Genomic DNA, 20,090 nt, shown 5'->3' with positions numbered 1-20,090 from the left:
CAGGACAGTAAAAAAAATAAAGGGTTCTAGAAGACATAAAAATGTATTACATAAATATCTGATCCCACATATGATATGTGGGCCTGTGTGTGTGTGTGGATGAATGGATAGATATATAGGAATATTGGGGGGCAGGGCAGACCAAATTGAATTTGAGTGTATCTTTAAATGGCTCACTGATTTCCTCTAGCTAGTTCTCAAACCAAAACCGGCCGACAATGAGGCCTTTGAGAAGAATGTCTTAAAGGTCATGTGAACAGATCCTGAGAAAAACATAAATTGCATCCGAGGATATGGTTTTACTATTATTCCACTATGCAGAGTGAAGCATCCTACTAATTCATCTAAATCCTCCCAATTTATCATTTCTCTCCATTAAGAAACTGAAGACAGAGAACAAAAGCAGGATTTTCTTGCAAAATAAAAGAGAAGAAATACGACATCCATGGTTAATGACTTGTACATTCTTATTATCCCTTCCTAGCTATGTAGCATTTTAATGGGTAACCATGGTCCACAAAGAAAGAAATGTGGCCAAAAGGATTAAATCTCTCTTTTTTTTAGCAATATGCTACAGCAAGCCAATCATGGTGTTTTTATGCACATCTTCAACACAATATATGCATTTTCTAAAACTGGCATTCTCTGTTCTTTTTGTGCCCTGGAAATTGATTGTGGCCATAATCCAACACAAATGTAAGCACGATTCAGACCAGTAAAATCAGTTAGCTTTTCATAGCACTGTTTCAAATGATTTATCACTTGTCATACTGCCTCCCCTATTACAGATGGTCATTCATTCTTGCCTATTTCTCAAATAAAATAGAAATAAAGCAAGCGGAGTTGTTTTGAGTTTTCCGGGCTGTATGGCTATGTTCCAGAAGCATTCTCTCCTGACCTCACAACCTCTGAGGATGCCTGCCACAGATGCAGGTGAAACATCAGGAGAGAATGCTTCTGGAACATGGCCATATAGCCCAGAAAACTCACAATAGTCCACTGATTTCAGCCATGAAAGCCTTCGACAGTACAAAGCAAGAAGATTCAAGGAAAAGTCTAGGCATATTGATAGAATGCGAGTTTCTGTATTATACCCATTGGCCCTAGTATTAGTTTCCACATTTGTATAAAAACATATATAATCAGATTAACCAGAGCCAACAGACTATTCCTTATGTCTTTAAGAGCCCAATTAAGCAATGGGGGGAAAGGAAGTCACTGGTATGTTTCTACAGCTTTTGTGGGAAAGTGTCTTTAATTTTGGGTGTGTTCAAGACCTGTTGTTTCACAAACATTGGGTATTTTGTTCTTCATCCCCTTTCTACCTAGATGTGACCAAAAAGGAGCTTTCCTGCTAGCTACCACTTCATGGGCTTACAGCTCTGTCGTTCTTCTGTCTTTACATAATGATCATAAAGGTCTTTCAGGTGCAACAATAATTCCTCCAGATTGTCTCCTGTCAGGGCAGACAGAGGGATGACTCTCTGTTCCACTTGCTCCTTAAGGAGAGGCAAATTGCTCTTCGCCTGCGGAAGATCAAACTTGTTCCCGATGATGGCGTGAGGTCTCTTGGACAAGCCTTGTTCATACTGTTCCAGTTCGTATTTTAAGTCTCGCAGCTGCGTCCATGGCTCAGGCACAGAGAGATCCAACACATACAAAAGAAACCGGCAGCGTTCTATGTGCTTTAGGAAAGCTAAGCCAAGTCCTCTGTTCTGATGGGCTCCTTTTATTATGCCAGGGACATCCGCAACTGCAAAAAGAAGGCAAAAAGACAGCAGAGCAATCAATAGAGTGCTGGTTTTTGAGTAATTTCAGAAAAATGTATCCAATGTTTCTTCACCAAATTCAGCAAAGACAAGAGGAGCTAGCAGGCAGGAAGGGGAAGAGATGGGACCTATTTTGTTCACAAATATCTCACCACAGGCGTGCACAACTATTGTCTTGCAATAGGAGGGTGTGAAGAACGTGCTCTGGGTTTTAGTGGGAACCTTAAAGGAGTTTTTCAAAGTGCTGAACCAATTTGAAGGGAAGCTTTTCTACAGATTGAGCTAAAACCTGGAGAGGATTCTCCAGTAGCCCCAGTTTGCTCAGACATATCTTTAGAGGACAGATGGTTTATATTGTTATGTATACTTGAACTGTCACCTTGGTGGATATTGGTGGTGGACCCTCAAACAGAAGTATCTTTCTGGCAGCTGTTTTCCCCAGATTCCACAAATACCAGCTCTGCCTCTGCCTTTCCTTTAGCACAGGCATGGGAAACTTCGGCTCTCCGGGTGTTTTGGACTTCACCTCCCACAATTCCTAGGAATTGTGGGAGTTGAAGTCCAAAGCATCTGGAGGACCAAAGTTGCTCATGCCTGCTTTAGCATGTGCATAAGGTTTTTTTTATTGTTCCTGCTGCAGAACCAAAGATAACAATCAACAAGCTCTCTTGAACGGGTCTTGCTTTCTTCAAATTTCTCCACAAGTAACAGGATGCTGTTTCCATCTCAAGCCCTCTATAGCAAATATAAAGGGCTTGAGGAGAAGGCAGTCTTGAATTCTTTGCCAAGACATTTAGGTAAGAACAAATAATAACAAACTCTTGTTTAGACTTCTCATATATAAACTGCAGCACACAAAGGGCCCCCCAGTGGCGCAATGGGTTAACCCTTTGTGTTGGCAGGACTGCTGACTGAAAGGTTGGCGTGGTTCGAATCCAGGGAGTAGGATGAGCTCCCATCTGTCACCTCCAGCTTCTCATGCAGGCACATGACAGAAGCCTCCCATATGATGGTAAAACATCTGAGCATGCAGATGGCCAATTCCCTCACACCAGAAGCAACTTGCAGTTTCTCAAATCGCTCCTGACACACACAAATGTGTTAAATCTAGCCAGGAGGTCTTCTTGCTACAGAGCCAGGGCACATGTTAAGGTTAAAAATATGCCTTATCTGCAATATCATCAACTAGTTTCTATGGAAATGAAGTATCCTAATTAGAATGGCCACATCTCTTTGCCTTTAATGTAAATTAATGACACTGATTGTAGAAATTTTACCCCCTGGGATTGATTAAAACATACAGTTTGGTTGAATGCTGATTATGTTGTGCATCTAGATTATTATTATATTGAAATGTGATCCTTTATTATGGAATCTTACACAGAGCTATGAGGCAAAAAAGGACATAAAATTTTGTAAGACTGGTGTAATATATGAATTATTTTTCATTGCTTTTACTAAATATATTAAAACATGAATGCTCTGGGAATTGTACAATGGATTAAAATACAACACCATTGTCACAAAACATTAAATTTGATACAGATTAGAGTCTAAACACCCATTAAGAACGGAAACTCTTTTACTCAACTAAAAGTAAAAGATTTAAAATGCCCATGGGAATGTACGAGCTGTGGGAGAGAAAAACAACTGGATTTTCTCCTCTCCTGGGACATCTACTCCCCATCTGCCCTATGGAAAAGACTCCTCTGTATTTGGGAGCATCTGATCTCAACTGTCCTGCAGAAGAAATCGCACAATATAGGGAAGCGAGTGAGGAAAGCAGCAGGCTTTGGATCCTGTTCCAGATGGGCTCTCCCTCCCTTCACTTGGTCATCTGCTACAAGTGAAAAAAAGATCCTAATGATTCTTTAAAGGCTAATATTTTTCACTGTGATTTCATAAACATATATTGATGTTATTTGAAACTGCCCTACAAATGTCTGTTTCCTGAAAGGCAGCATATAATTGTAAAACATAATAATAAGGGAATTAAGAGCAAAGGCATTTTTCTTTTGTCAGGAAGATGCAGTCTGGAGCGGTCTGAACTGCTTCTTTCCATCCTGAAAGACAAACAAAGGGTAGCAACGGTGACAGATCTTTTTTTGGAAAGACAGGGACCAGAGCAGCTTCTCTTTTTGCAAGCATCATAACTCCTTTTCATGGCTGCCCACTCCAATTTCATAGCATCATATCATACAATGACTAGCAAGAGTCTATCCCAATGTCAATCCCACTTTCAACTAGGATGGGCAGCAGCCAACGTTACAGACATCTCCTTCTCCTACTGTTGTCTTTGGTGGATACGACTAATATGAGGATTGGAGCTTAGAAAAAAATACTATCGATATGGCCAGACCAAAAAAATAACTCCTCCAAGTTCAGTCCAGAACAATGTGTTCCTAGTTTGTTTACAGCCAACATACAGCAAAGTATTTCAAAGACAGACCACTTATGACAGTAGAGTGAATTATTTCAATGTATTTCAAGTCAAAGAATACTGTGTAATTATCTTTACTTTTAGGTCTGTTTGTTCTAAGAATATCCAGCTATTATAGACGATAGATGAGAGCAACATGCCTTTTAAAAAGAGTACTCAGGCTATGACATTTTTAATGCATTAAAAAGCTCAACTGAAGCTAATAAGCAGCACAAAGGGATTCTTATAAAGCCATACCTGCAACTTGCTCATAGCCTTCGTAGTGGACAATGCCCACGTGCGGATTTAAGGTTGTGAAGGGGTAAGAAGCCACGGCTGGTTTTGCATTGGAGATTGCGCGCAACAGCGAAGACTTCCCGGCATTAGGGAATCCCACCTGGAAGGACCAACCCAAAATGTAATATGTAAAAAAGTAGCCAACTCTGGTAAAACTGCCCTCACTAAACCACAATATTGGCATTTTAATACATCATCCTGCAAATACTTGGTTTGTGAAGCAGCAGCAAGCACAAGCATCTTCCATTCATATATTTAATTCTGCATGACATGGTGGATCCAATATTTAGCGGATCTGTTCCTTCTACTACCACGATCTGCAGAATCAGAAAACGATCTGCATAATACCTACCAATGAAGAAATTTGAGATAATTGTGCTGGAATATTATTACTATTAAGATAAAATGGGCAGAGCATACCTAAAATGTGGTGAAATGGCCTTGCAGAATGTTTTTTGGGAGGCCAAAAAAAAAAAAAAACACCTTACAGGGGCTATAAAACAACTCTGGGGACAGACATGGGATATAAGTCACACTTTGCCCACCACTCCTTTTGAATGGGTGAATTATAGTCAGTCTGACCTTTAGGAAAGAAAAATTGAAGCCAACCTCCCTGCTTCTGAAATGGCCACAAAGAACTGTCTTATAGATCTTCCAACCTGTTTTCTTACTAAAGGACTTTTTAAACTATGCTGTATGCTGCCTTGAGCCATAAGAAGAGGCAGAGAACAAATAATAATAATAATAATAATAATAATAATAATAATAATAATAATAATTTATAGCCTGCTCTTTTCCCAGGACTGGGACGCAAAGGGGATTAAAAACTATACAATTTAAAAATCTACAAATAATAACAACAACAACGAGATCTATATGCTGGATTTCATATCACAAAATCACAAGTTGAATACTTCCCAAGCGTCTAGGACTGTGTGATGTATTTTCGAATGATGCGTGCAGATCCAAGTAAGGTGGCCTTTTGCAGTTGACAGATCGTGATTTTGTCAGCGTTTTAAATAATAAATAATACTTTATTTATATCCTGCCACCATCTCTCCGAAGGAACTTGGGGCAGCTCAGAAAAGCACTCCACAGTGCTGCACACATAGAATACACAATGCATAAGCAATTAAAACCACAATATAAAATTTACACCGCAATTTACATTAAAACATCACATAAATCCTAGTTAATAAAATCCAAAATTCATATGCCACAGTTCCTGTAGATAAAATAAGCTTGCTTCAAGTAGCAATCCAAAGTGCCAAAGTGAAGCAAATCACTAAGTCCTCGAGTTTGACCATTAAAATTCTAATCAAGGTCAAAGGCCTGTTTAAGTCATGTTTACAGATTTATTTATTTACTATATTTATATACAGCCTAAAGGAATTATATATTACACTTATTAAAACAATAATCAAAATAAGTTTTTAAAACCCTGTTTAAAACCATTCCTAATCCCATAAAGCACTCCCTTGGCCAAGAAAAATAAACCTACACTTTTCAGGTTCTTACTCTTTCATGTTCCCACAGACTTAGCAATTCAAGTAAGTATCATAAAGCAAAATAAAACAACAATGAAGAATCCAAAACAATCTAGTACAAATCATTTCATGTAAAATCTCATCCAACTTCCTTTCTCCCTTCCTTTTCCACACCCAGAATTAATGGGATTCCCCTCACATTGTTCCTCCCAAATACGCTGCTGAAAAAGTACGTACCAGGCCTGCATGGGCCATCGTCTTGAGCTCCAAACTAAGAACTTTCTCTTCTCCTGGCTCTCCTTCAGTAGCCGTTTCTGGTGCTCGATTATCATTGGCCAGAAAGAAACGATTACCTTTGCCACCAGTTCCACCATAGACTGCAACATATTCCTCACCATGCTGGTTGAGGTCAGCGATAATTTCATTGTCCTCCTTAACCACAGTACCAATGGGGACCTTAGAAACAAAGACAAATTGGAGCCAAATTAAGACTAGGGCTTTGCATCATGAACACACCTGGCTGCAAAACAAGCTTTATTTTCTGCATATAATAAACCAACTGACAAGTCATTCATACTGGTACGCATTTAAAAGAACGAATATTTAAGCACAAATATTAATTGCCTACCTTAAGATAAATAGATTTACCAGCAGCTCCATAGCAGTTTTTACTCCCTCCCTTTTCGCCATCGAAACCTCGATACAGTGGGAGAAGTGATGCTAAGGATTTGACTTGCTGATCCACTATAAAACATTGAGTTAAGGTTACTGTTATTGTTATTCACTTTGCAAACAGAAAATGAATGATTCTTGGAGGAGAACACACCATGAATGTCAGAAACTGTTCTTGCACATCAGTTAGTGCTGCTTGGACATAGGTATTTATTTATTTATCTATTTAGTATATTTATATACCACCTTTCTCTCTCCTGGGGGAAATCAAGGCAGTTTACAACATATTAATGGCAAGAATGCAATGCCAACATACATATAACTAAACACTGGCATATAACTATAAATTAAAATCATTTAATTTATCTAATCTAATGATCTTACTCATCTAAACAACATTAAAGAGAGGGGGGCTAGAAAGATAGTTCCACCTTGTCTCCTGTGCTATGCTAATAATATACTATTTATAATATTACAATGTAATACAATACTACTAAAAATAATACGATATTATAATTATATATTTTATATTACATGTAATCTTACTAATAACATTACAAGATAATAGCATAGTACAATATAGTAATATAAAATACTGATATTGTGCTATGCTAATAATATAATATATTGTATGTATATATATCTTGTAAGCATTGAATATTTGCCATTGTTATGTTGGAATCCGCCCTGAGTCCGCCTTGGGGAGATAGGGTGGAATACAAATAAAAGTTTATTATTATTATTATTATTATTATTATTATTATTACTTGCATAGATAAGCTTGTTTATCAAGTAGCTGTTACAGCTAAAATTCAAACATTCTCCTCTTCCTCCTCCAGTTGCAATTACAGTCAGCCATCCACATTTGCTGGGATTAGAGGCACAGGACCACTACAGAAATTGTATAATTGCATATATAAAAACACTGTATTTTTTGTATTGTCGAAGGCTTTCATGGCCGGAATCACTAGGTTGTTGTAGGTTTTTTCGGGCTATATGGCCATGTTCTAGAGGCATTCTCTCCTGACGTTTCGCCTGCATCTATGGCAAGCATCCTCAGAGGTTGTGAGGTGATCTCACAACCTCTGAGAATGCTTGGCATAGATGCAGGCGAAACATCAGGAGAGAATGCTTCTCTAGGAATCCCTAACTCTTCCCACATGGCTCTATAGCCAACTTTCCAGGAAGGTGATCATAAAAGCCAATTAGAGGGCCTATAGATTCTTAGAAATGACATTTTAATCAAATCTGTCAATAATCAAATCCCCAAAAGTCAAAGTCACAAATGTAGAGGGATGATTGTATTTTTCTTTACCTCTATAAGAACACATGTACATTTAGGGAAGACTGCTTTCTCAAGTGTCCTATCTTTAAAAAGTATTTATTGGTACTCAAATTATTATAATTAGCACCTCAAGGCAGCATTTTACAACTATGTTTAATTGTATTGTAATGGTGTTTTGAAGTTGCAAATTGTTAATAGTCAAAAGGCACTTCTACTAATATGATCAATCAATGTATAAACTGCCTCTTGGGATTGTAATTTGCTGTTATTTTGACTACCAAGCACTAAAAAAGCTGCCTCCCCTCCCTCCCCCAATTATTTTCTCAGATGCTGAAACAATATGCACTTGCAAGGTTTTCATTTGAAAAGTATCTTCAATATTGAATATTATTATATTCAATTCTACTCAGGTTCCTATGGCACTTCCTCATCAAAATAATGGAATGTATTCTAGAAGCATAATGTAAGATGTGATAAAGCTAGTGTTTGCTTTCAGGAGAGACAGCGTTACACACTGCCACATATAAAAGCAATTTAGGGGAATCTTGCATCCACCATCTAGTGTCTATATGCCCATGGCAAATGCAAACAATAGAAATCAAATTGACTCAAGCTGTCATTTAGGTGAACTGTCTCCTCTGTACTGTGATGCTTTGCACACTCGCTGTCTCTCTGTGAACTGGAAGGGAGATAAAGAGAGTTTTTGAGAGATAAGCAGCATTGAATAAAACTCTGCTACTCCCCTCTATGAATTCTAGAGATAATTATATGCTTTGTTTCTGAATCATGTTCTCCTATCTCAAAAGAGAGGCTTTGTGTACCAAATAAGTCACTGTGATGAACAACACAAGTGAGATGCACAAGCAATGTAAAACTTATGTATTTGGAGAAAGTATAGAGTCAGAAAAAGGGTTGAAAATAACTATAGCAGTAGGGAGGTACACATGATGGCATGTGTCAAACATGTATTTTTAAGAATTTGTGGACACATACACATTTATGATTTATGTTCCCAAGCCCCAATTTGGGTTTGGGAAACAGTCAGGAAATAGTTCAATTGTATACAAATACAGAACAATTTTAAAATATACAACTCTCTTACCTTTCAGTATTATATGTCCCCCATCTCCTCCATCTCCACCATCTGGGCCACCATACATTTTTCTTGGTTCACTATGAAAACAGCTAATGCCATCACCTCCTTTGCCCGCTGTCAGTCGCACCTTTCGATGATCTACAAAGCAGCGAGACTGAAATGGAACAAACACTATTCTGAATACCTCCAAGAAGCAAACCATTAAAAAAAATCAAACACACTAGTAATTCAATCTCCATGTGAAAGATAATCATGCTTCATATATGGCTCTGGTTAGATCTACTTTTAAACACACCAAGAACAAAGCCACAGTGGGAGAAAGGACAATTGTGGTCATCTCATTCAACCATGGGTATTTCCAAAAATTCTGAAGCCATGCAAAAAGCCATAATTCCTCCCTTTGTGAGGAGGGAAAACTCAAGCTATGTAAAATGTATTAATTACTGTATTACTGCTTTAGCCAAATAAAATGTTTCATTCATAATCCAGTCAACAAATAAAATTGTGCCATTTGACATATCAATGCAAATACAGAAAAGCTTTGTTTTATACAAGCAAAATTGTGAATACAGCCTATACATGTTGATTATCCCTTATCTGGAATTCCGAAATCCAAAATACTTCAAAATCCAAAACTGAGATAGTGACATCTTTGCTTTTTGATGGGTCAAAGTACACATTTTGTTTCATACCCAAGTTGATTAAAAGTATTTATATACATTTCCCCACATAATAGGTTTGTTTTTTTTACATATCTTTAAAATATCTTGCATCTCTAATCTGGAATAAGCAAATCTTGTCATAAAAAGCACTTCACTAATAACAGTACAACAAATGTAAAACTTCATCTTTCTGTTTTCTTCAAGGTTTCCCATTTCTTCTATTTAAAAAAGGGAAAACTTGTCCTTGGGAAAAATGCCATCCTCTTTTATGGCATTTCCCCCTGATGCTTCACATCTAGGTCAAGAAACATTAAAACAATAATCAACCTTTCATGAAAAATATGTAATAGCCTGTCTCTCCATCATGAAAATACCAATTCGCAGTAACTTCCATGAGAGTTTATATTTAATTAGTTTTGATTTTACTTTCAGTGTTTCAGACAGTTTTCATATTATTAAAAATAGTCATGCCCTCTGCACTCGTTAAGATTCGCATCTTAACATCAATATAAAATATTATGTAGTTTTATACTAACAAACAGCTCCAGAATGTTTTCAAGGCTCAAACAGTTGAATGGTTTTGTCTAATAAACAGAGCTGTTAGACAAACACTACTGCAAAAGTCCACATTTTGAACATGAAAATTACACAGGCTAAATGTGTGAACAAAAAGCAAATGCCCAACAATGTGCATAAACTGGGACACCATGTAGGAAATACAACTTTTAAAAATTTACATAGCATCACCAAGTGGTTACAGCTGCAAACTGCTCCTCTAAATTACTTTGAAACAATGCAACAAATCACTTGTCTTTCCTGAATGTTGAATTCTTGCCAAAAGGTTTTATAAAGCAGTCTCTGGAACATAAACAAATAAGGTCAATAAGAGGTCCCTCTTCTCTCATAGATGGGACAAAAATATCTTGTGCTACCAGATGGCTTCTTTCACCCCCCAGCAGGTGTCAACATGTGCTCTGCTGTTCTGAAACATAAGCCAATTCTTACTAGAAAAGCTTGAGATGGGGTATGATAGCCAAGTTTAAATATTTGAAAGGACATCATGTGTCACATCTCCTGCTGGCAAGAAGTAGGAGGTAGTGGCAGCGAAGGGGGAGCCCTGGTGGGAAAGCAACCAAGGGAGCCAAGTAGCTTTGTATTGCCACCGCTGCCGGCACCAACAGGGTGCCATTGTGAGGCGAGTGGGAAGTGTTTAAAGCACAGAAGTATCAACACTTGTATATAGAGCAATCGGGAACAAAGGGAACCCTGTGGTGCACACCTACTCTCTGATTTTCCCATTTCTTAGAACTATGTAGCTCAAGGTGTTTTGTTTCCTGCCTGCATGAAGAGGTCACTTCCACCCTTCTTCCCAAAAGTCTTCTGTATGCTTTACTGTCTTGTTTGATGAGAAGGGAGCATCACGAGGTTTCTCTCTGCCTCAAGATGCCTTGAGGCAGAGAGACATGACATGAGGGTCAGAATTAGGGACTCATCTAGCAAAGTTAGGTAACTTTCATTTGTCTATCTACTCTTTTATCTGAGCTGTATTACATGCAATAATAAAAGTAAGTTTTTATCAGAGCATCCAGCGTATTTTCTCCCGTTTTCTACCATAAGGTAATATACATACATACATACATACATACACACACACACAGGCTACACTGCACTCTGCTGCACTAAAGATACCAAACATTCTTGCAGGAAGATCCTCTTTTCACCAACAATGGTATGTGACTTCATGGGATGCCACCACAATGATGATGAGAGTGGGGCAGAGATGAAGGAAATGATGCTGGTGGCTGTAGCAACAAGGAAGAGGGAGACCTTCCTTCCTTGATCCTGGTAACATGTGTCGGAGGAGGGGGAAGGAAGGTGGCTGGGTGGAGGAGGGTTTTGGAACTTTTTGGATTTCCAGATCAGGTATGTTCAACCTGCATTTGCAATTAATTTGATCAATTGTTTAAACTTTACCAGCTTCTTTTCTGAAAGGTTCCTTTTACGTTCCAGCCTTTTGGACTTTGAACATATTGAGCAGGTTGTGCTAAGATTCTTGTGCCAGCTTTTAACCTTCTGTGGAAAAAGTGAACACCGTTGATGTGAATCTGCCCAAATCCACTGGCTTTCCAACCAAGCTCTGATTGTTATTCGCATCATCTCTGCCTAGGAAAGGGCGAAAAAGTGATTAATGGGTAAAATAAGTCAGACATACAAAAGATACATGCTATTAAGAGCAAGAGAAACAAGGTTATAACAAAATTGAGCACTTGTGCAAAGACCAATCAAGCACAGCTGCATCCATTTCTGATTTGCGGTGGTTGCAAATGAACTACAAAATCAAGTACACTTAACAACTCTGATGAATTGCTGCCCTCATAGGTTCATTCTCACAATTGCTTTTGTTACTCTAGAATTCCCCCAAATCAAGCCTGCTATTCTATACACACAATAAACTATCTCATCCAAATGGTTATCCTTGTCACCCTACTCAAGATCAAACTGTCATGTTGACAATATGGGTTTAGGACAATCAGACTTCAACAGATTGTGAAATAACTTCTTAGTTGCTTCAAACTTCTGTAATGTATCTTATTCTTATAGGAGCCCCTGGTGGCACAATGGCTTAAACCTTGCAGTTTGTCAAGCCACTCCTGACACAAAATGGAAAAAAAATATCATTCTTATATAAAAGTCAGGACCACAATATTCTGTACCTTTTAGCAGGCTAAAGAACCCATTAAGGGCTGATGGTAAAAAAATCAGGGTGGCTCCTAATTTGCAAGGCTCAGAGGAAAAGGAAAGTTGAGCCACTCATTATTTGATGGGGGGTAAACTTGTCTTCATTATTTGATCATGCATTATCACCTGAAAAGCATAGTACATTTTAAGCGAAACTAGTTCATATAGTGCTTTCCTAAGGCCTCTGAGGGTTCAGTTAAATTATTCCAGAATTCTTTACACAATATTGGCCTGTTTTAGAAGTCATCAAACTTCCCTTACCATACCAGGGGAAAAACAGAAATATGTGCCACACAAGAAGAGGAGGAAGAACTAGCACCTTTTCCTCTATGTGCTGCTAATCTCTGTTTCACCCAAGCAAAGGAAGGGATGGCCCAGGCAAAACAAACACAGAGCACACAGGAAGAGGAGGAAAACACAATCATGCACATGCTTCCAGATCCTGCTCCCTTTCCTCTTCCTGCACATTGCCTATTTCTGTTTCTCCAAGTTTCTCCTTTATCTGGATGAAACAGATACTCCCAGGATTCGGGAAGAAGAAAAGGAACCAGATCCACAAGGTACATGGAGTGGCACATGGGGCCTGCTCTTTTTCTTACTGCACATTGTGAGTCTCTGGTTTCTCTCTGAGAAAGGATGGGAGGTACTGTACCAAACTGAAACAATGTGAATGTTCACACAACAGCCCCACCTTCAGGAAGCAAGAGTGGTTCGGGAAGTCATTCCTTCCCGTCTGTCCATGCTCACCTCTTAGAGACAAACCATTATTAGATGCTTTAATAGACATGTGTGTTCCAATCCAAATGAATCTGGGTTAGTTATAACACGGCGCGAGGTATAAAAGCCATTCTACACATCATCTAAAAGCAAGCACAGATTCCCCTAACATATGAACACTTCACACAGAACTGTTGTTTTCCTTTTGAGAAGGAGCGGATTTGGGTACTAAATTATTTAGTAGTGCATTATGTTTCATGGAATACCTATGAGATAAGGTTTGAATCCAAGAAACAAATGTTTGCAAACAAGAATAAAAGGTATGCACATTTCACAAGATTAATTTGATTTAAATTAAATTGGTTTCAGCATTATTGAAGGCACTAATCTGAAGGACTCAGTTTTAATCATTTAATCACAGTTTAAATCACTTGCAAGGATTAAACTTAATGACTTTAGAAGTATATTGTTTGATATAATCGTAACAGCCCAACAACAACAACAACAAAATTCTTGGTGTTTTGGTTTTTATAGCTGTCCCTGGGGTTATTTGGGGCACTGATTCAGAGAATCAGTGCCTGGAATACCTGGCTGCTCTTAACGAGTTCAAGTCCCCAGGGCCAGATCAACTACACCCCAGAGTATTGAAGGAACTAGCGGAAGTCATTTCGGAACCATTGGCAACCATCTTTGAGAGTTCTTGGAGAACGGGAGAAGTTCCAGCAGATTGGAGGAGGGCCAATGTGGTCCCAATCTTCAAGAAGGGAAAAAAGGATGACCCAAACAACTACCGTCCGGTCAGCCTCACGTCGATACCGGGCAAGATTCTGGAAAAGATTGTTAAGGAAGCGGTCTGCAAACGCTTAGAAACAAATGCAGTCATCGCTAATAGTCAACATGGATTTATCAAAAACAAGTCATGCCAGACTAATCTGATCTCTTTCTTCGATAGAGTTACAAGCTGGGTAGATGCGGGGAATGCCGTGGATGTAGAGTACCTGGATTTCAGTAAGGCCTTCGACAAGGTCCCCCATGACCTTCTGGCAAGGAAACTAGTCCAATGTGGGCTAGGCAAGACTACGGTGAGGTGGATCTGTAATTGGTTAAGTGGACGAACACAGAGAGTGCTCACTAATGCTTCCTCTTCATCTTGGAAAGAAGTGACAAGTGGAGTGCCGCAGGGTTCCGTCCTGGGCCCGGTCCTGTTCAACATCTTTATTAATGACTTAGATGAAGGGCTAGAAGGCATGATCATCAAGTTTGCAGACGACACCAAATTGGGAGGGATAGCCAATACTCCAGAGGACAGGAGCTTCCTGACTGTGAGAGCCGTTCAGCAATTAATTAGACAGCAAACATCAATACATCAGTATAACAGATCCATCACGTCTCATCAATGAAATCAGAATCCAGTTTTATTGTCCAGTATTCCTCGTTCCAATAATCAATTACACTCAATCACACTGCTTGGTTGAATGCCTGTTCGAAGAGCCAGGTCTTCACTCTCCTCCGGAATGCCAATAGGGAGGGGGCCGATCTGATATCTGTAGGAAGGGCGTTCCACAGCCGAGGGGCTACCACTGAGAAAGCCCTGTCTCTCGTCCCCGCCAGGCGTACTTGTGAAGCCGGCGGGACCGAGAGCAGGGCCTCACCTGACGATCTTAATGTCCTAACTGGTTCATAGGAGGAGATGCGTTCGGACAGGTAGGTCGGGCCAGAACCGTTTAGGGCTTCCTCTCACATATTTATACATGGCTATCATATCTCCTCTCAGCCTTCTCTTCTTCAGGCGAAACATGCCCAGCTCCTTAAGCCGCTCCTCATAGGGCTTGTTCTGCAGACCCTTGATCATTTGAGTCGCCCTCCTCTGGACACATTCCAGCTTGTCAACATCTCTCTTGAATTGTGGCGCCCAGAATTGGACACAATATTCCAGGTGTGGTCTAACCAAAGCAGAATAGAGGGGTAGCATGACTTCCCTGGACCTAGACACTAGGCTCCTATTGGTGGATTTCAACTCCCACAATTCCTAACAGCCTCAGGCCCTTTCCCTTTTAATATATATAGAAAGAAATGATATCTCACCTTTTTCATCCCACAGCGGCCATTTTCTAGCAGGCCTTGCCCTTTCGAAGGCTTCAGGAAGCCTCGTGACGTCACAACCGCGCGCCACAGGAGGAGGGAAAGGAAGGAAGTGTCGAAAGCCGCAAAAAGAATGGAGAGGCTGGCGTCACTTATTGCGCATACGCACCTCGGGGGGAAAAAGGCGGAGGCGGTTGCATACTCCCGTGCAAGTACGCCTGCGCGGTATGAGTTGAATGCGACTGGAGGAAAGGAAAGGAAGGAGCAGCAGCGTTCCCATTGGTTCAAAATGTTTGGAGAGGCGGAGCTTGGGAGGCTCAAGCCTCTTTCCTGATTGAAACGTTTTGAACTTCATTTCCCAGAATTCCTGGCCATCTGTCACGTTGGTTGAGGTTTCTGGGAGTTGAAGTCCATAACCGCTGGATGAGGCATTGTGTTAAGGGGAAATGCTTTCACTTGCCAATACTGAGCACCCTAAGATCTGAAAAAACATTATATATAATACTGGTAGTGTATTATATATATTGTGGTATAATAATATAGAATCATAGACTCAAAGAGTTGGAAGAGACCTCATGGGCCATCCAGTCCAACCCCCTGCCAAGAAGCAGGAATATTGCATTCAAATCACCCGACAGATGGCCATCTAGCCTCTGTTTAAACACCTCCAAAGAAGGAGTCTCCACCACACTCCGGGGCAGAGAGTTCCACTGCTGAACGGCTCTCACAGTCAGGAAGCTCTTCCTCATGTTCAGATAGAATCTCCTCTCTTGTAGTTTGAAGCCATTGTTCCATTGTGTCCTAGTCTCCAAGGAAGCAAAGAACAAGCTTGCTCCCTCCTCCTCCCTGTGGCTTCCTCTCACATATTTATACATGGCTATCATGTCTCCTCTCAGCCTTCTCTTCTTCAGGCTAAACATGCCCAGCTCCTTAAGCCGCTCCTCATAGGGCTTGTTCTCCAGACCCTTGATCATTTTAGTCACCCTCCTCTTGTGGAGCCCCCAGTGGCGCAGTGGGTTAAACCCCTATGCTGGCAGGACTGAAGACCGACAGGTCACAGGTTCGAATCCCTCTATTAGCTCCAGCTCCTCATGCGGGGACATGAGAGAAGCCTCCCACAAGGATGATAAAAACATCAAATCATCCCGGCGTCCCCTGGGCAACGCCCTTGCAGACGGCCAATTCTCTCACACCAGAAGCAACTTGCAGTTTCTCAAGTCACTCCTGACACAACCAAAAAAAAACCCTCCTCTTGTACAATATAATATATAATAATATAATAATGATTGGATATTATATATTACATATTACATTACTAATAATATTACAGCATAGTGGTATAGTACAATATAATATATACCATTGTGCTATGCAAATAATATATTGTATTTAGACATATAAATATTATAATGTAATACAATATAGTAATAATACTATATAATAATATTGTAATATAATAATATTAATTTATTAAATATAATACTAATGACAATATATAACATTATATTATTATGTAATATATTATATGGGCTGGTCTGTGAGGTCATGAAGAGTCGGAAGCGACTCAATGAATAAACAACATATAATGATATTCAGTTTTATTGTTATATACTTGTATATTTTGTTGTAATGTTTTTGATTGCGAGCCGCTTTGAATCTCCCTATGGAGAGATAAAGCGGGATATAAATAATAAATAAATAGGTTCTTGTAGGTTTTTTCGGGCTATAGGGCCATGTTCTAGAGGCATTTCTCCTGACGTTTCGCCTGCATCTATGGCAAGCATCCTCAGAGGTAGTGAAGTCTGTTGGAATTAGGACAATGGGTTTATATATCTGTGGAATGACTGGGGTGGGGCAAAGAGCCCTCTGCTGAAGCTAGGTGTGAATGTTTCAGCTGACCACCTTCATTAGCATTTGAAGGCTTGGCTGAGCCTGGGAAAATGTTCTGTTGAGAGGTGTTAAGATGTGCCTGGTTGTTTCCTCTCTGCTGTTTTGCTGTAGTAATTTTAGAGTTTTTTAATACTGGTAGCCAGATTTTGTTCATTTTCATGGTCTCCTCCTTTCTGTTGAAATTGTCCACATGCTTGTGGATTTCAATGGCTTCTCTGTGTAGTCTGACATGGTGGTTGTAAGAGTGGTCCAGCTTTTCTGTCTTCTCAAATAATATGCTGTGTCCAGGCTGGTTCATCAGGTGCTCTGCTATGGCTGACTTCTCTGGTTGAAGTAGTCTGCAGTACCAAGAACAAGCCACGAGAGTCAAGATGAAGATCCACCCAGAGGAAAAGTGTTCCTGCCATACATCAAGGGAACCACTGACCGCATAGGGAAGCTGATGAGGAAACATAACATACAAACAATCTACAAACCCACCAAGAAAATCCAACAAATGCTACGTTCAGCAAAGGACAAGAGAGATCCTCTCACCTCTGCAGGAGTCTACCGTGTACCATGCAGCTGTGGACAAGTCTACATAGGGACCAACAAACGCAGCGCCCAAACACGAATCAAGGAACATGAAAGGCACTGCATGTGGTCTCTTCCAACTCTATGATTCTATGATCTCATCAAATGAAGGAAAGTGGAGGAAACCATATCCTTTCGTTCCCTGCCTATCCATCTTCCGGGATGGCAGCCGTCCCACATTCTTTCCCCCCTTCTTCTCATCTTCTGACGTTTGGAGTCATGTTCAAGTAACCTAAAGAGAGCACTGAAGAGCTTTGTCTTTAACACGTAAAGGTCCGTCTCTCAGGCTGCCAGGTATGGATCTCTGCGTATACCTGAACGGCACTTAGAACAAAGGTGGGTAAAGTGTAATTTCTGGGCAATGTGTGGTCTCCAAATCCAGTTTTTGTGTCCGTTTTCCTAGAAGACCTCTAGGAAACCAGGATTCAAATCTGTGGAAATTCACTAAATGAGCAAATCACAGACTTCTCGGCCTCAGTGAAAGCAAAGGCATACATCCTCTGAAGAAATTTGCCAAGGAAATCCTCTATCACAGTGTTTCTCAACCTGGGCGTCGGGACCCCTAAGGAGGTCGCAAGGGGGTGACAGAGGGGTCACCAAAGACTATAAGAAAACACAGTATTTTCTGATGGTCATGGGGATTCCATGTGGGAAGTTTCATTACAATCAAAGAACATTCTGAACTCCGCTGAGCTGCTGAGTTTGTTGACCAAAAGATCGCAGGCTCGATTCCGGGGAGCAGCGTGAGCTCCTGCTGTTAGCCCCAGCTTCTGCCAACCTGGCAGTTTAAAAACATGCAAATGTGAGTAGATCAATAGGCGGGAAGGTAACGGCGCTCCATGCAGTCATGCCAGCCACATGAACTTGGAGGTGGCTATGGACAACGCCGGCTCTTTGGCTTAGAAATGGAGATGAGTACCATCCCCGAGTCAGACATGTCTGGACTTAATGTCATGGAACAACCTTTACCTTTACCTAGGATTTTAATGGTGTATTTTATGTTGTATTTAATAATCTGGTTTTCATGTATTTATTAGTTTGCCTTATATGTTAAAAACCTATGGTCTATGCATCGAATAAACTTGACTTGACTTGATATAGAGGGATCCCTCATGCCCAACAACTTTGTATTTGCGGGTCTGGGGAAAGAGAGGATTTAATACACTATCTGTTACATTGCCCTAGAAACAATCTTCTGGGAGCCCTTTTGGAAGAAAGGGCAGCATGGAAACAATCAGCCATTGTCTGTGACTTCTTTGCGGATTATTCAAAAATATTAAAGGTTGCCACATTTGCAGTCGCGGCCCAAAAAATCTGAGCTAAATTAGTAAAGTCCACAGCAGAGGCTAGAAGTGGAAATGGAGAAAGCTTGGGATAATACGTATCAGACATTTGTTATTGTTATTATGTCACTGCTGCTACATATAATTTTAAATAGCCAGTAAATGGAATAAGTTTTAATGTTTATATTGAAAAGTGCTTATTGTACTTTTAAAGGTTGTATATTATTTGATGTCATCACCTATGGCTGGTACAATAAATAATTCATTCATTCAAATTGTCTATATCTATTGTGTCACTGAACACAATACTCAGTGAGGCCTAACCAGCACACAATACAGTGGGACTATTACGTACTTGATTTTGAAATTCGAAGATGATTTGACATTTTGAAAACTGAGATGAGCATTTTTGTTTTCTCATGCAATTATCTTTACTGGAAATATTTTCAGATTATAAATGGCGTGTGACTGATGCATCATTTTCACTCAACCGGCAATTAAATTAAGAAAAACAGACTTCAAACATGATTACACCAGTCCTTTTAAAAGTCTTTCCATCATACGAAAAAAGGTACCATTACTTGGCTTCACAATCAGTTCATTTTAACCTAAAACATGTTTAAACATTCTGTATTACAAAACAGAAAATATGGTACAGGTAATGAAAAAAGTCAAAATGCTGGCATCACCTTTTTTTTCTCGTTTCCACATCAATACATAAATATGGACAACACATTTAAATATCCGTTATTAACAGTTAGAAATATTAACACTAAAAATCATGTATAAATTAGGAAATAATGTACAAACTATTTCCAAAGCGCTCTTTCAAATACAGTGTATATATATGTACAACATTCAAGAAATTCTTAATGTAAGACATTTCCAACTGAAGTGATGTTCTTGTTAAAATGCTTGTGGTCTTTCAAAAAATTATTTTCAACAATGCTAAAAAAAAACACAGGAGAAGCAAATGTCAAAGCTGGTAAGGAGCAATGCAGAGTGCATTTTTTCTCTCTCATTCTTTGTAAATGTACTGATGCGACCCTTTCCTCCAAATCACCACAAAGAGCCAAGATCTGGCGTTTGGAGTAAGAAAACTGACCCCACAACTGGAAA

General features: G+C 39.7%; 1 protein-coding gene across 2 annotated transcripts; it reads right to left on the bottom strand.

Moving 5' to 3' along the window:
• Window positions 1-279: 279 nt before the first annotated feature.
• On the bottom strand, window positions 280-15,368 carry MTG2 (mitochondrial ribosome associated GTPase 2). Of its 2 annotated transcripts, none has more exons than XM_060771992.2 (7): window positions 15,229-15,368; window positions 11,662-11,850; window positions 9,032-9,179; window positions 6,601-6,716; window positions 6,210-6,428; window positions 4,447-4,585; window positions 280-1,753 (listed from the first exon to the last, which is right to left on the bottom strand). In XM_060771992.2, the coding sequence occupies exons 1-7, from the start codon at window positions 15,235-15,237 to the stop codon at window positions 1,359-1,361; spliced, it is 1,215 nt and encodes a 404-aa protein (XP_060627975.1). In that variant the 5' UTR covers window positions 15,238-15,368; the 3' UTR covers window positions 280-1,358. The 2 variants fall into 2 exon arrangements, with proteins under 2 accessions (XP_060627975.1, XP_060627977.1); XM_060771994.2 differs by having other exon boundaries at window positions 11,662-11,846; window positions 15,229-15,353.
• Window positions 15,369-20,090: the final 4,722 nt, after the last annotated feature.

The sequence above is a fragment of the Anolis sagrei genome, chromosome 4 (assembly GCF_037176765.1).
Source record: "Anolis sagrei isolate rAnoSag1 chromosome 4, rAnoSag1.mat, whole genome shotgun sequence".
NCBI classification, from domain to species: Eukaryota; Metazoa; Chordata; class Lepidosauria; order Squamata; family Dactyloidae; genus Anolis; species Anolis sagrei.
This window is presented reverse-complemented; position numbering and strand designations above follow the sequence as displayed.